Source organism: Rhamphochromis sp. 'chilingali', assembly GCF_963969265.1.
Source record: "Rhamphochromis sp. 'chilingali' genome assembly, chromosome: 12".
In the NCBI taxonomy this organism is placed as follows: domain Eukaryota; kingdom Metazoa; phylum Chordata; class Actinopteri; order Cichliformes; family Cichlidae; genus Rhamphochromis; species Rhamphochromis sp. 'chilingali'.
Genome location: NC_137939.1, coordinates 166,721 through 182,081, shown reverse-complemented (window position 1 = coordinate 182,081; position 15,361 = coordinate 166,721). Strand labels below are relative to the sequence as shown.

General features: G+C 41.6%; 1 protein-coding gene across 1 annotated transcript; it reads left to right on the top strand.

Moving 5' to 3' along the window:
* Positions 1-449: 449 nt before the first annotated feature.
* LOC308408004 (sodium- and chloride-dependent creatine transporter 1) lies at positions 450-14,710 on the top strand. Its single transcript, XM_080900052.1, has 14 exons — positions 450-1,093; positions 2,396-2,692; positions 5,896-6,027; positions 6,110-6,446; positions 6,719-6,851; positions 7,994-8,128; positions 8,244-8,347; positions 11,170-11,294; positions 11,404-11,516; positions 12,311-12,451; positions 12,899-13,001; positions 13,090-13,190; positions 13,268-13,438; positions 13,660-14,710. Exons 1-14 carry the CDS (start codon positions 1,063-1,065, stop codon positions 13,786-13,788), a joined length of 2,052 nt encoding a protein of 683 aa, XP_080756178.1. The 5' UTR covers positions 450-1,062; the 3' UTR covers positions 13,789-14,710.
* Positions 14,711-15,361: the final 651 nt, after the last annotated feature.

Here is a 15,361-nt window from a genome sequence, read left to right as displayed (position 1 = left end):
TTGAGATTTGTATCTTGGTAAGCAGATCCGTAACTACGCAGAAATACCTCTGACAGTGACAGTGAACGACAATCTGCAGGCGATTACATAAAACTGAATTTCTAGAGAAATCTAAATGCGTAGGCTACCTCTGAGTGTGCACACACCTGAGAATTCTAGCGTTTTGACTGGCGTGCTGTAAACACGCACAGCTCGGCTGGATCTCGGAACCACCTAAAACATTTTTACGTTTGTTTGTTTGTTTGTTTTTCTACACTGTCGTGGCGGATCTCCAAATGCTTGTGAAGACGCATCTACGGATATGGGTTCTGTTGCCCTGACTCAGGACTCACAGGCTCACGCTGCCGGGATGACATGCCGTAGTAATGCTGTGCTGCTGATGCTGTGCACACCGCACTGGGCTCTCCTCAGCCAATCACGTCAGCTGACGGCGGGAGGAGGCGGGGGAAGCGTCGGTCACAGCTAACGGACCGCGGAGCAGGTCACATTCTTCGTCCGTCGAATTGCGGCATACCGTTCGGGATAATGGACTTGTAACTGGGCGATTTAAACACAAAAATCATTACCCTAAGGCGCAGTATAATTTTCATTTAGCTCTTATCCATGAGATTCTTCAGGCTTACCTTCAAGTGCTTCGTGGACTGCTTTTGAATCTCCTCCTGTCAACGGCTGAACTGACCGCGGCGCTTTGTGAAATTTTCCATCTCTTGGCTGAGCTGAGGGGTTCCAACGTGAAGCAATTGAAAAAAAAAAAAAACTGAGATTTTTTTTCAAGAAGGAGAAATAACAAACTCAGAAGATCAAAAAAGAAAAAAAAAAAAGGAAAAAAAGAGACAACTGGAGCACTGAACAGTGTGGTTGCATCTCCCTGTCTGCCTCTCTGAGCCCGCCGGGTGCCTTCTTTGGCCAGGCATTTAAAAACTTCAGCTGCTTCTGGCTAAATAAAAACAGCCAGCTTGCGCTTTTAAAAAATATAAATATATATATATATATACACACATACATATATCTATCTATATATATATATATATATATACATTTTTTGTGCCGCCACTCAGCAGTATGTCACCTGAGTTGGAAGAGAACAGCCAAGGTGAGTATGACGTACGACCTCCACTGCTTAAAAATGACTTCTTAGGTAGGGTACCATATGAGTCAGCCACTAGCTAAAAACATAAACACAAGTAGGTGAATTAAAGCATCCCTGCTTCTGCCACAGTTTTAACATTATTGGATGACGATAAAAGCTTCCACACACCAGCTGCGCTTAACCTGCTTCAAATCTATTATTTTACTGCATCATGCTTGTACAGAGAGGAAATATAAATAAACATGGGACCAGAAGCCAGTCATTTAAGGGTATTTGAGTCTCTAAGGCTACATCTCTAAGCCAGTGTAGCCTTAGAGATGTTCACTGGTGGTGAATACAGAAGACCCTCATGTCAGGGTATAGTCATTCAGCATTCAGCTTATGAATTTAATGTGCCTCAAGGATATGATGCAAAATACTTAGATCTGTGGTGAAGACAGACAGTGTATACCTGTGTTGCCCGCCAGGTGCCTTCTTGGCCAAGCATTTTAAAAACTTCAGCTGTCTCTGCATTATGTCCTTGAGGCATGGCCATTTTATTTAAGGGCAGATTTTTTCTTGACTGGAAGCTGTTCCTCACACAGATGATTCTTCAACCACAGAGCAACCTTAAAAGAGAGGTTGCTCTGTATATGCTCACATCCCTTACCTTCCCCACTCTTTTCTCATCCTCTGCTCACACACCCCCTCAAAACTGCTCTGATCTGGATTCAGCTGCCTTTGAATCCAGCAAAGAGCGGCTCACTCTAATATTGTGGAAAGACACTAAGAGCCACGTTGCATTTGTGTTTGAGTGGCGCATGAGAAAGAAGAAAAGCTTTGTAAGTAGCAGGGGAGCTTGAGCTGTACCTTGAGGCGGCTTTATGCCGTGTTGTACTGCAGCACGCTAATCAGTCTGTCTGTGAGACAGAGAGAATGAACATCGGGGGAGGGTGCAGTGATGACAGTATAACTGCAACTGAATGTGGGCAGTTTGCAAAAACAAATCTCATGTATGTGTATATTAAGATGTATTACACTCCTGTTACCGCTGGGGGGGAAAGTACGTAATAACTGGCCAAGCTTGCATTGACTATTTTAATGAATGGAAAGCGTGCAGCCTCTCTTTCTCTCTATTCAGCACGAGTGTGGCCTAAGAGACCAGAGCTTGTCTGTCCCCAGTGCTGACGTGTGATGTAAAGATCTGAAACTGTATACTTGCCAGATGATGTGTTGTAATATTTTATGCTGTTGTTATATTAATGCCATTTAGTCATTTCCATATCTTTGTGCTTGTTTTTGAATCAACCCTGTTCTTCTGTCCAGGTGAAATCAGTGTTCCCCAGCTGGACGCAGGGATACTGTCTGAGGAGGAGGGCAGCGCATCAGCTCGCCCTCTGGTGCCTGTGCCTGGGGTGGGCTCAGGGTGCGATGACGGCGGAGGGGGTGGCCCAACGCAGACCCAGGACGATACTGCGGCTGGAAATGGGTCTGTAACAGTACCAGCAGCGGAGAGAGAAACCTGGACCAGACAAATGGACTTCATCATGTCCTGTGTGGGTTTTGCTGTTGGCTTGGGCAACGTGTGGCGGTTCCCTTACCTGTGCTACAAAAATGGAGGAGGTGAGCTCCCAGAGCACTGTGTAAATGTACTCTGAGTAAAACGTTAAGTGTGTATGACTGAGCAGCAGCATGGTGGCTCTGTGTTTAACACTGCTGCAGAGGGCAAGAAGGTTACAGGTGCAAACCTGCTGGTTGGCTTTCCGTATGCATTATCTTCCTAGCACAGATGAGAGACACGCATGTTTGGCTAATTAGCGATTCTAAATTGGTAGTAGATGTCTCTGTTGGACTGGCACCCTTTATCCTCCAACTGTTGTCTGGTGGGATAGGTTCCAGCCATAGCATAAAATAGATAAATGACTGGTATTAAAAGCTAAGGAAAAAAAGCTACCACTAAGAAAAAAGCTTCCATAAGAGAAAGTTAGGGTCCAGTTTGAATACATTGAAGCTCTTTTCTTTTAATGCATTCTTCATGGATGCATCATTTAAAATAACCAATTTAGGAGCTCCTTCACTTCACACTACTGGTGCCATCTGCAAAGATTATACCAAAATTATACCATGATAATTGCCCTTGTATAGCAAAGAAAAGGTGGCTCAGCTATCAGCCCTGAGGGTCACAATGCTGGTGAAAAAGTCCACCATTTAGCCACGAAACCACCATGGGACTAAGTCCTTACTGACCTCTTTATAATTATTAAAATACTATGAATACAATATTCAGCAACAAGAAATTCAACAATTTCCATGGTGATATGAATAAAGTATTTATCCATCTGTGTATCTATTTATAAAATATTATTTAATGCAAAAAAGATTACGAGTTACAATTAGCTTGGTATCAAAATGAAACGTCTATTTAAAAAAGAGATTCTGGGGAAAAAACAAAGTTTCTCAGTGATCCTTTAAAGTATGATCCTCTAACTGAACGATCATTCAGCAGTGAAAATAAACTCAGATAGGCAGAAGGACAACCGTGAAAGTCAATGCGATGAGATAAAGTTAGACAAAGCAGGGCCTGCGTGGCTGTGAACACGTAGCTCAAAAGCCATGCCCCATCATGTGATATCGCCATATTTATTATAGCTGCCTGTTGCTTCATAGGCAGACTTAGGCCGAGCTGCACTACGATCTTCCTCTTCCTTATGTTGGCATATGATGTTATTTGAGCTGTTCCAAGTCCTCCTTTCATCTGTGCCAACTTTGTTCCCTCGTTACCTGACCTGACTGCAGCTTTTGGCCTAGACTTTTTCCTTATCTCTCTTATCTCTGCCCTACCCACTTTTCATTTTATTATGAGGTGTTTAGTTGAAGTAAAACTAAATGAGAGACTGTGTGTCTTAGTCCAGCCCTTTTTGTCTCCCATCTATGTGTCTTGTGACGAGTGGCTCTGATACCCACCTTCTGGTATCATATAACAATAGCCTGCCTCACACAGTCCACCCCCCTGTGTTCCTGCCCAGCGCTCATGAGACAAACAAAGGTGCTCTTTCCCACCCGCCTGCTGATAAGGAGGCATATGGATATGTCACACAATAACCGTCCTGTGACTGCGCCCCGTCCTTTCCCTCCGCGTCAGCGCAGTAACATCCGCTACAGTACTTCACTTTCCACCTTTGACCAACCCAGGGTACACCTTGTAACTCAACAAAAAGTATCCGATAAGAGCTGAGGCTTTAAGTGAGCACTGCTTGTTGGTGAAACAAGGACACGCTCCTCTGGAGACAATAACAGGTGAATACACAAAATTATTGCCCAGACAATCTCATCGATTTATTTTGTAACCCAGCTGTTAGGCCTGATGTGTCCGGTTAGCTATGATTAAAGAGGATTTACTTAAGCCTATTAAGGATGCAGTTGTGTGATGATTTGGCCAATTTGTTTGGGTATGTCAGCACAAGAATTTTCTCCACTCATTCCATCAGTCGTCCTATCGCATCTTTCTCCCCTTCTCTCTCTTTTTCCTCTTTCTGCATCTCTCTCAGTCTCCCACCCCTTTTCTCTCTTAGACTCTCGCTCACGAATGTTTCCTTATATGGCTACAGCCCTCTCCTCTCAGAGAATCACATAAAGAAAAATGAAGCGGATGAGAGAGAAATTGTAAAGCATTTGCACAGCGAACCAGGTCAATGCCTTTGTGTGTGTCATTTTTGTTATTTGTTGAACCTCTGACACGTTGATGTCCCAATTTTTCTGCCAGCCTCTCCGGTAATCTGTCCATCTTTCCCTCCTTTCTTCTTGGCCTCTTTCTGCTCTGCGTCATAGCTGGTCATGTGACTCCACTCCCATCTGCACGCTGTGGTGGCATAACCGAGTTATGTTTATTACTATTCCACCCAAATCATTGCAGGTAGATACAGGGAAGTAAATTCCTTGTGCTGCCTTTTTTGCACCTTTTTGCTATGTTTTCTTCTTCCTCATCAGAGTAGGCTACAGTGTGAGAATTCAAAATGAAGTTATTTATAGAAAACACTTGCTCTGAGCCAGCTGCTGCCGATCAAAACAAAACAAGTCCTAGATGTCTCTATCAGGACTAATAATTCCCATCTGAGTCCACTGTCGTCTCACATTCCCATTTTTCTGTCTCCTCACCTTGCAGTTTTTGAGTTCAAGGACAAACTAGTGCAGTTGCCTCTGCACGCGGGAGACATTGTCTCCCACACTGACTTTCAGCGCAGCTTTTATCTGTGGGCTTGTCTGTCCTCCTCCCTGACTCCCCCCCCCGTGTTCTGTGTTGCTTCTTCCTCCTTTTAACCGTTTCTTCTTGAGCTGAACGTTTAATTACGATGAGCCTTGTTGGTGTGTGTGCACATTCTTAAAGACATTAAACATGACTTTCATGTCACGTTTTCTGCCTGTTTCATTGTCACACATATTCAAAGAGCCTGAATTTGTTAATCCTGCAGTTGAAATTAGAATAAATTATAATATGAATTAGTTGAATTTAATGTTAATGATATAATTAGTTGAAGATTTGAAGATATTAATGAATAGCATTTAATTGTCTCTAAATATGCTTCCTAGCATAACGTCTGTGGGAGTGCGGCTTTGCTAATTTTCTTTTTCAAAGTCAGTCCTTGGTCTATTTACATTTTTAAACATGAAAAAATTAAGTAATGTATTTCTCCAAAGTTTCTCATAGTTGTTTAATTTAGCACATGAGGCATTCATTGTGTTTATTAAACAATATTAATATTACAATAGTACAGTATTGAACACTGTTTCTACCTGTCCGTGATGAATATGAGTGCCGTGTGTTGCAGGGGTTTTCCTGATCCCTTACTTGTTGATTGTGTTCATCGGGGGCATCCCAGTTTTCTTCCTGGAGATTGCCCTGGGACAGTTCATGAAGCAGGGAGGGGTCTCTGCCTGGAACATCGCACCCCTCTTTAAAGGTACGTGCAACACATTTATCTGAAAAGCTATAAATCTAGCCACCATTTTTTGATTTAGAGCTCACCTCTCCTCCTTCATTAGGTCTGGGCTTGGCCTCAATGGTGATCGTGTTCTTCTGTAACACCTACTATATCATGATCCTGGTGTGGGGCCTCTACTTTCTCTTTCACTCTTTCACTAACCCACTGCCCTGGGCCACCTGCGGACACCCCTGGAACACCCCCAACTGTACACAGGACTTTCGACGCACCTGCCACAACCGCAGTACTGCCCAGCCTGCTCTACCATCGTCTGCCTCCACCAACTCCAGCCTCTTCTCCTCCGCATCTCCGCTGAACCTCTCCTCAGCCCAGCTCCTCCTCAATGGCAGCTGCATGGATGCTGAGGGCCTGCGTTCTCCTGTCATTGAGTTTTGGGAGTATGTCATCCCTTGATTAAGCAGGCTTTCTGCAGTTTTTAAGTACATTTTTAAGGCTGTGCACACAGGTTTTTTTTTTACCAGTTGCAAAATGCATCTTATTTTAAGTTTTGCTGGCATTTATATGCCATTTGCAGGATGTATAAGGAAATATAGTTTCAATTGAAATCCAGCTGTGCACTTTATATTTGAACATTATTTACCTCATAGCTTTAAATGTCTTTGTTGTGTTTGGAAACAATGTTTTTCAAATCTTTTGTTCTTTCTTCTAGACGTAAAGTTCTTCGTCTGTCTGGAGGGCTGCACGAGCCCGGTGATATAAGCTATGAGATGGTGCTGTGTCTTATAGCCACCTGGATCATTGTTTACTTCTGTATGTGGAAAGGAGTTAAATCTACTGGCAAGGTAAAGTATTTTCTGCCTGTGCAATACAAAATACATAATGTTACAGGGCTGAGTGCAGATTAATATTTATATCCGTTAGTATGCTGCACATAAAAGGTTGTCAGGGATCATGGAGTGCAGTCTAATGTTTGAACGGCTTCATGGAAAGATTTAAATAATTGCAGCATTTTTGCCCTTTGACCCCAAATCAGCTTTAGTGTAATGTGGGGATCAGTGTCTAGACTGAAACACAAATTACTCTAAATATATGCATACTCTTGTTCTTTTAAAAGTTAGTCATATTCTGTATATCTTTTCACTCGGGCTGCAATCCCTAAATCTTTATTATGTAACACTCCGCATACAGACTGCTCAGCCTTCCGTTTTGTAAAAAAAAAAGCCCATTCCTCATTCTTTTGAATCTCCTTATGCTGTAGCATATTGAGATGTGTGTGTTTGCATACTTGTGTCTCCAGAGTAGCCAAAGCTCATAGAAAGAGGGGAAAAATAATGAAAGCCACTGAGCCAGCCAGCTATAAGCCGATTAGTAACTTTCCACCATGTTTGAAAGCTGGAAAGGGGCTTTTCTGTCCATGTTCTCCCCTAGATCAAGGCAAATATGTGCTTTCTCACTGCTTTGCTCTCACCATACTGAAGCTTGGACTTGATTTTTCTATAAGGTAGCAAGGTAGCAAGCTGTGACTTTCTCTGTATAATGTGACAAAGACTGCATTCTGAAAAGGACTGCCAAAACCCCCTGCTATTGCAGGAGGTTTACAAAATATCTGGCTTTCCATTTACAGGCTACCTTTTCTCCAAAGTAATATGACAGGCCTCATTACACATCTACTACAGGAAGGACCTAATGGGCTTCTACTTATGACACGAGTATTTGCAAAGCAGGTAATTGTTTAATCAAAGTGATAAAAACATGCTTAGGCCCAGCTAGATAAGCTGATGAACCATGTTGATAAGCATTAAGCATTTCCAGCTAACCTGTTCATTTAATATGAGGGGCCCAACTGTTTAGTTTTCTCCTTTCACTCAATGCAAGTTACTGCACAGTCTTCAAACTTGACCTCCCCACCCCAAGTATGTCCCAGAAATGTTCCTAAAAGTATTTAGAGGTGTGCTTAACAGGTCTTGTTTTTATCTCTCTGCAGGTTGTGTACTTCACAGCTCTCTTCCCTTACCTGGTTCTGGTTGTTCTTCTTGCCCATGGGGTCACTCTGCCTGGAGCATTGGATGGCATTGTTTATTACCTGAAACCAGACTGGTCCAAACTGGGAGAAGCACAGGTTTAACTTTTGCATAAGCTTTGCTTTGGATAAGAACTGTTCAAATGACATCTAAGAAATGTAAGTCAAAACAAATTTGGGGGGAAATTACTCACACGTGTCTTTTCTATAATAGGTGTGGATAGATGCCGGCACTCAGATTTTTTTCTCCTATGCCATCGGACTAGGTGCCCTGACTGCGCTGGGTAGCTACAATCGCTTCCATAACAACTGTTACCAGTGAGTTTATACACAACATAGAATCAGACGCTACTGTCACTGAAAGGGGGCCAAAATCAGCACAAAGTCATAGCCTGAATCTGCATTCTGCTTCATGTGACTGTGGACTTCAGTACTAAAATAAACCAAAAAAAAATGTATTTCCACTACAAATAGGCTTTCTTTCACTATACACCCAATGACAGGGAGAAGCGCAACCTCAGTCTGACCTTGCTAATGATCACATGAAGACCCAAAAAGATCTGAAACATTCCCTCACTTGCACTTTGAATGCTTTATTGTAAGATCTGATCTTTTCTCTGAACACCACTATGACTATTAGACTAAAACACTGTGCATTAGAAGTCTGATCGAAGATTCACAGTCATAAATAGTCGTAAATATATAAGAGATCTATTTTATCTTCAAGCAAACACCCCTTTATGCATTTCCAACAAATGTAGAATATCAAGTATGCACTCAATGAAAACTCTCACATGGCTTCAATGAAAGTTTTCATTGGTTTGTAAGCTTGCATATGTTTAGCCAGAAGAGACAGATACGTAAACCTATTAAGAGCCTTTTGAGGTATTTGGCTACACAGTAGTAACAAGGATTTTATTTTTGTAAATCTCAAGCACGTACTTATTTAGAGGGCACTTAACGGTATGGGCCACATTTTTTTCCTCTCTTGACCACAAGTTGAAAAATGAGTTCACATGAGAGCTTTTCAGCCCTGTTTCTTACACACATTAAAGTAGGCCCAGAAATAGATGGCAAGATTTCTATAAGCTATTCTTAGAGTTCAGCATGTAGTATATTTTGCATCTGGGTTACAGATTTCTTGCTTTAAAAGTAAAGCAAACATAGCTTGATTAATGATCTGTTTAGGGATCAAACTATCAGCATCTCCACCTGTTGGTTCACCACTTATATGCCCCAAAGTGCACACACTGCCATAAGAGAATCTTTTACTGACTCAGGTGTGAATTGTTTAGAATATAGCAGTCAAAGGTCACAGTCCTTGTGACCTCGCAAAACATATTCCTGGCCATAATGCAATAATTCCTCTGCTGATTCATATAAACACAGCCTAAGAATGCTAGCTGTGCACAAAAACAGCCAAGTAGTGATGCAAGCAAGAATAACTGGATATTTCCATATATATCATTTAATATTTATGATCATTTGACATATCTCTTCAAGCTATGACAGGAAAATGCAGTTTTATCGAGCAGTTTCTGGTGCCTAAGTTGCAAAGAAACAGCACACTGTTTTGCACCAAAGTCCTGGTCCAACCAACCTTTTGGCTATGAGGGCAAAAACCTCACACATGCAAGGGGGTGAGAACCGGCCAGTGAAATTTGCCCCTGTAGTGATGCTGGCAATTATTTTATTTTTAGCCTGTGGCGATAACCTGTTCTGGATTGAGCTTGATAAACCACTTATTGAGCTTTTTTCAAAAGTTTAATCATTTACAAGCGTGCTACAGGTATAGATACAGGTATGTATTTTTTTTGCCTCGCTAGCCAACACAAGAATTTCAAAAACGGACACAGAGTGAAGTCTTCAAGGGAAAAATTCATATAAAATAAAGAAATAACAGATATAAATGACAGACAAAATACAGTTTTTTTGAAAGTCCATCTATAAGTTGTGGAATATTAGGAAATGTAAATAAAGTTTTAGACATTTATTGTAGATAAAGTTAACATCACTTTTTAATAACCAAAAGATGAACAGTTCTAGTATTTTATAAAAAATAAGTAGTTTATTAGAGTGAGTGATTGGATCCTCTGAATATACTTACACAGTGTTTACACATAAATAGTAAGCTAAAAAACAAAAGTAAAGTTAGGCGTGGTTTTAGATAGATGGTAGCAGCTCTGTTATGTTGAGTATAACTTTTTAAATTCAGCATTTAACAGCCATGTTTCCTGGTGTGTGATGACAGTTACAGCCTCAAAGAGCGGCTCCATAAAGAGCGGGCAGGGATAGCTCAGTAGGTAAAGCGGTTGCCCCGTGATCGGAAGGCCAGGGGTTCGAATCCCCTGAACGGCTACCCTGAGGTACCCTTGAGCAAGGCACCATGCCCACACGCTGCTCCCCGGGCGCTGCACTGGTGGCTGCCCACTGAGTGAATGGGTTAAATGCAGAGAAGAATTTCCCCACGGGGATCAATAAAAGTGTACATTATTATTATAACTTTAAGTTGTTTGAACAGGTAGGGTCTTATTACGGACTGCTTTCTTAAAACAAACTGTCATTCTGACTTGTTTTGATTGTTTACATCCACACACATGCTTTTGTGCGCTGCCTCAGATTCGTACAGATAGTGCTGACTGAATGGACTGAATTGCTGTTGAAAGCATTTGTGTAACAGTGTTATAATAATCATCACAATGCAACTGCTGTTTGTACATTCTTCATATCAGTCAGCATTCTTGGTTAGACTTGTCAGAATAAACAAAGGAATCCTGCTCACCGTGTAGGCAGATAACAGAGACGTTGTTGACGTAATACTCATTCGAATCTCCTAACATCACTGCATCATAGATATCGGATATTTTCCTTTCATTCTGTATCATCCGTGACCTTGAGACAGGCTTCTTTGCTCTCTATTCTCCACCTGACAACTGCAAAGACAACATCTGCTTTTAGAGAAATTGCTATTGATCCCCAGTTTAGCTTCCCGGCCCATCTCTACTCTCTATGCCAGTGTCTTGAGTCTCTGACACAGGCCTTATGTTACAGCACAATATAATGCATCCTTCTATCTCATTTCATTTATTTTATGTGATAGTTGCCTTGTTTTTTTTCTTCTTCTCTGTATTTCTGTGTAGGGATGCATTTGTGCTCGCTCTCATCAACAGTGGAACCAGTTTCTTTGCCGGCTTTGTGGTATTCTCTGTGCTGGGTTTCATGGCTACAGAACAAGGAGTGGACATCAGTAAAGTAGCCGAGAGTGGTATGAATACACCTTCCCCCCTGAAACGCTGTGCAATTTGTATTAAGTAATAAGCATCACCAGTGAGAGCCACATGTCCACAGTGATGGCTCTGTTTCTTAATGTGCAGGTCCAGGCCTGGCCTTTATAGCCTATCCCAAGGCTGTGACTCTGATGCCTCTGGCACCGCTCTGGGCAGCACTTTTCTTCTTCATGTTACTCATACTGGGGCTGGACAGTCAGGTACTAATGACTGACTTTCCTTTATATCATAATTTTGGAGAAAGAACTCATCTTACACAAGATATATACTAATTTTACTTGAATCTTACGTGCTTTTATTTTTTGGTGTCAATCTAATTCCTTCTCTTTTTCTATCATTCTTTCATTCACCAAAGAGAGACAGAAACAGCCTGAAATACCAGTTTTAGGATTGCATTTCTCAGCTGCCTGTTTGTTGTGTGTCTGTTTGAGCCACTGCCTACATCCATTGTTTTACAGCCCAGGGATTTGTCAATGAGCTTCTGTGTGATTCACACAGAGAGCGTCTGTCTGCTCTCCATTCATTTACTCTCATTTTCAATTCTCTCCCTTTTCTTTCCCTTCTTTTTTTTTTAAACTGGCATAGCCTATGAATATCCTGCCATCTCTGTTAAATAATGTAAAAATAGCTTCGCAGCTGTTATCTGCTCCACTCTTTATGGTTGCTGTAATATGTTTCGAAGAGATACGCATAAGCATTCTTTAACAGGGAGACGGCTCATGATAAAATGCTCACTTGCAAACTTTTAAGTGTCACTTCACTGCATCTGATGTACAACGATTGTCTGAAAGAGGAGTTTATAGCGTAGTTGGTGGGATGACACAGCGTCCACCTCTGTACTGGAAACAAGAACTAGCTCATTTCTGCACCTTTATGGATATTTTTGTGTGATATTTAATGTGTCTGTGATATCAGACAAAAATACTAACACACACAGAGTCGAAGAATTCTCATTCACTTTTGTTCCTCTACGTTCCCTCTTTTTCATTTCCAGTTTGTCGGGGTTGAGGGTTTGATAACGGGAATCATGGACATGCTGCCCCCAAAATCTGCCCTGGGCTCGCTTCGGCGAGAGGTAGTAGCTGCCATCTGCTGCATCATCTGCTTCCTCATTGACATGTCCATGGTTACTGAGGTAAAGTCAAATTTTTGACTAAATGTCATTTAGTTGTATTCTTCAGAATTAGGTATTTTTCTAGTTAGCTATTTGTAGATTACTAATTATTCTAATTAGGTAGATTTAATTTCTTACCAGTCTTGTAGTAAAGATAAGTGTCCTTTATGGAGCTTCTCAACATTTGCATCATAACCTCCTTTTACTAATAATAAAATGTGCTTGTTGGAACTTGTAATTGGAACTGTAAACCACTCTTAGAAACCAACTGCTCACATATTGGCCCTTTTAGCCTTGTACCACTGCTGTGCTCCTAAATTTGTTAGAGTGAATGCATTCTGTCATTCAGACATAGCTTTCACTTTAGATTTGTGGAAAGATTAACGGAAGGAACTGCATGTCTGAAATGGGTTATGAATTATTAAAAGGATGGTTCTGATGGTCTTCTGCTCTCACCGTTTCTATCAGGGAGGGATGTATGTCTTCCAGCTGTTTGACTACTACTCTGCCAGTGGCATCACATTGTTGTGGCAGGCCTTCTGGGAGTGTGTGGTGGTTGCATGGGTGTATGGTGAGACAGCGCTGCACAAACACAGCACAAATTATACAGACTGCACTGTCCAGGGCATTCTCACAACATCCTTACATTACCCTGTCAGGCGCAGACCGTTTCATGGACGATGTGGCTCGTATGATCGGCTATCAGCCCCTACCCTATATGAAGTGGTGTTGGTCCTACATCACACCTTTTGTCTGTGTGGTACGTGCTACTTCATTTTTTTTTAAGTAAACTGTATCTGCAAGTGGAAAACTAGTAATATCTTGGCATTCATATAGGGAGTGTTCCTGTTCCATGTGGTTAACTACAAGCCCCTGACCTACAACACAGTGTACACATACCCCATCTGGGGTGAAGCACTTGGCTGGGCGCTGGCCCTATCCTCCATGCTCTGTATCCCTGTCACTGTTCTCTACAAACTACTGCGCTGCAAAGGATCTTTGCGGGAGGTCAGTGTTCATGGGTGCTGGCATGTCTGTTCACTTGCATTCTCCTGTTTCTGTTTACTTTTGATCAGTAGGAATGCGTCTCCTTGGATGTTGCCATCACTCATCTATGAGTTATTTGTTCAACTGATTTCCTCATTAATCATTAAAGAGGACTTATTGCAGAAAACTAAATTGTCCGTCCCGTCCCAAAAAAACCATCTCATTGTGTTTTTACTCTGTAGCGCTGGCAGCACCTAACCACACCAGTTTGGGGCAGACATCACTTGGAGTACCTGGCCCCTGAGAGTGAGGCCAAACTGCTGCCCCCTGCAGGAACCAAGGGGACGCTGCTCTTTGAGAGTGTCATCTGATGAGTTGAGCTCCACAGAACAAAAGGGTCATCTTTGACAGCAGCAGACACGTACATACGCGAACAAACTTACAGATTAATTACACACCCTTCCACTTTAAAACTGTAAGAAAGACCTGGACAATGGACCAAAGATTAGATTGGAGAAAAACAACCATGTATTCATCACATGCTGATATACCCTCTGCTCTGTTTTCTGACTCTACCTCGCTGGCTTGCCCCTCTCTTTCTGTCCCACTCCTGCGTTTGTGCTGTTCTGTCCTGTATTGCTTTGTCTGTGTGATGTAGTTTGTAGTTTGCAATATCTTCCCTTTCCACGCCTTCCTGTCCACGTTTTAACAGCCTCACTCAACCCAAGCAGTCATGCCATCTTCAATGAGCATAAACTTAAAAGAGTCTGATGAGTTGTTTTAAAATTAAAGACCTCATATCTGCTGCTGATAATGCCACGGTCTGAATGCTTATGTGTGTAGATGCACGTATGCCTGTGCCCTTGTGTTTATAACCCATGTCCCGTGCGTGTGTGCGTGTCTGTGTGAACGGGTGTTGCGTTAGACCGTGGGTCACGGTCTGTGGCGATGGTATTTTCCATTTATATGTAACATTGCCTTCAGCCATTGTTTCCTGCCAACTGTTCTCTGTGAATTAACTGTACAAAAAAACAACTTCCATTAGTTAAAAACTAAAATTATCATGACAAGCAATGCACCACCAATTCCAGCTATGTATTATAAACTAACTTAAGTATCCAGTGTGTTGTACGGTCTGTGAATCAGTGTTAATATTTGGAGGGGATGATGATTATTATTTCCATGTGAAGAGAAGGAGAGAAACCTCTGGGTGAGCTGTTTAAAGAGCAGGAGGCTGGGATGACAGAGAATTGCTGTGACGCCTGATGAGATGCAATAAATGGCCAGATAAAGATGGATGTAATGTGTTTTTATGGGTCTTTATTTACATTCTCATTCATTTTTATTCAAATAAGATATGTACAGAAAGTACAGAAAAACAAAAACAAACTCCATAGATGTTCAACAACTGAATGTTTTCAACATTTTAACCTTTGTGTTGTCCTTGGGACATTTTGTCCCTGTGGACCACAGGTGTATGGAAATCGGGACGATTGTTTAGTATGTAAAAGATGGATGAAGCCACTGTGATGTCATTCAGTGGTCTTTGGACTGTTTGTTTTATGGAGATAAATGTTTAACCTCAGTTTGCTGCTCCGTTTGGTCTCATTTCATTAACCCTCATAATGTCCTCCCGATTTCCATACACCTGTGGTCCTCAGGGACCACCGTTAGTTAACATCCAGGTAGTTAAAAAAAATAGCTTAGGCCTTTATCAGTGTTCCTGCAGGCTCATCATTTATTTTGTTAGCATCTCATTAATTAAGAGTCATAAACATGTCTATTATACAGTTTACACATAAATACACATTGTACGCTGTCTAAACATTTGTGCACTATCAAATACAGTTCCTACATTTTTGAAAGCTAAAAAGTAAAAGATGAGGGAAAAAAGCAGGCAGTTATCAGCACACAGACAGCAAATCATATTCTCATTTAGCTTCT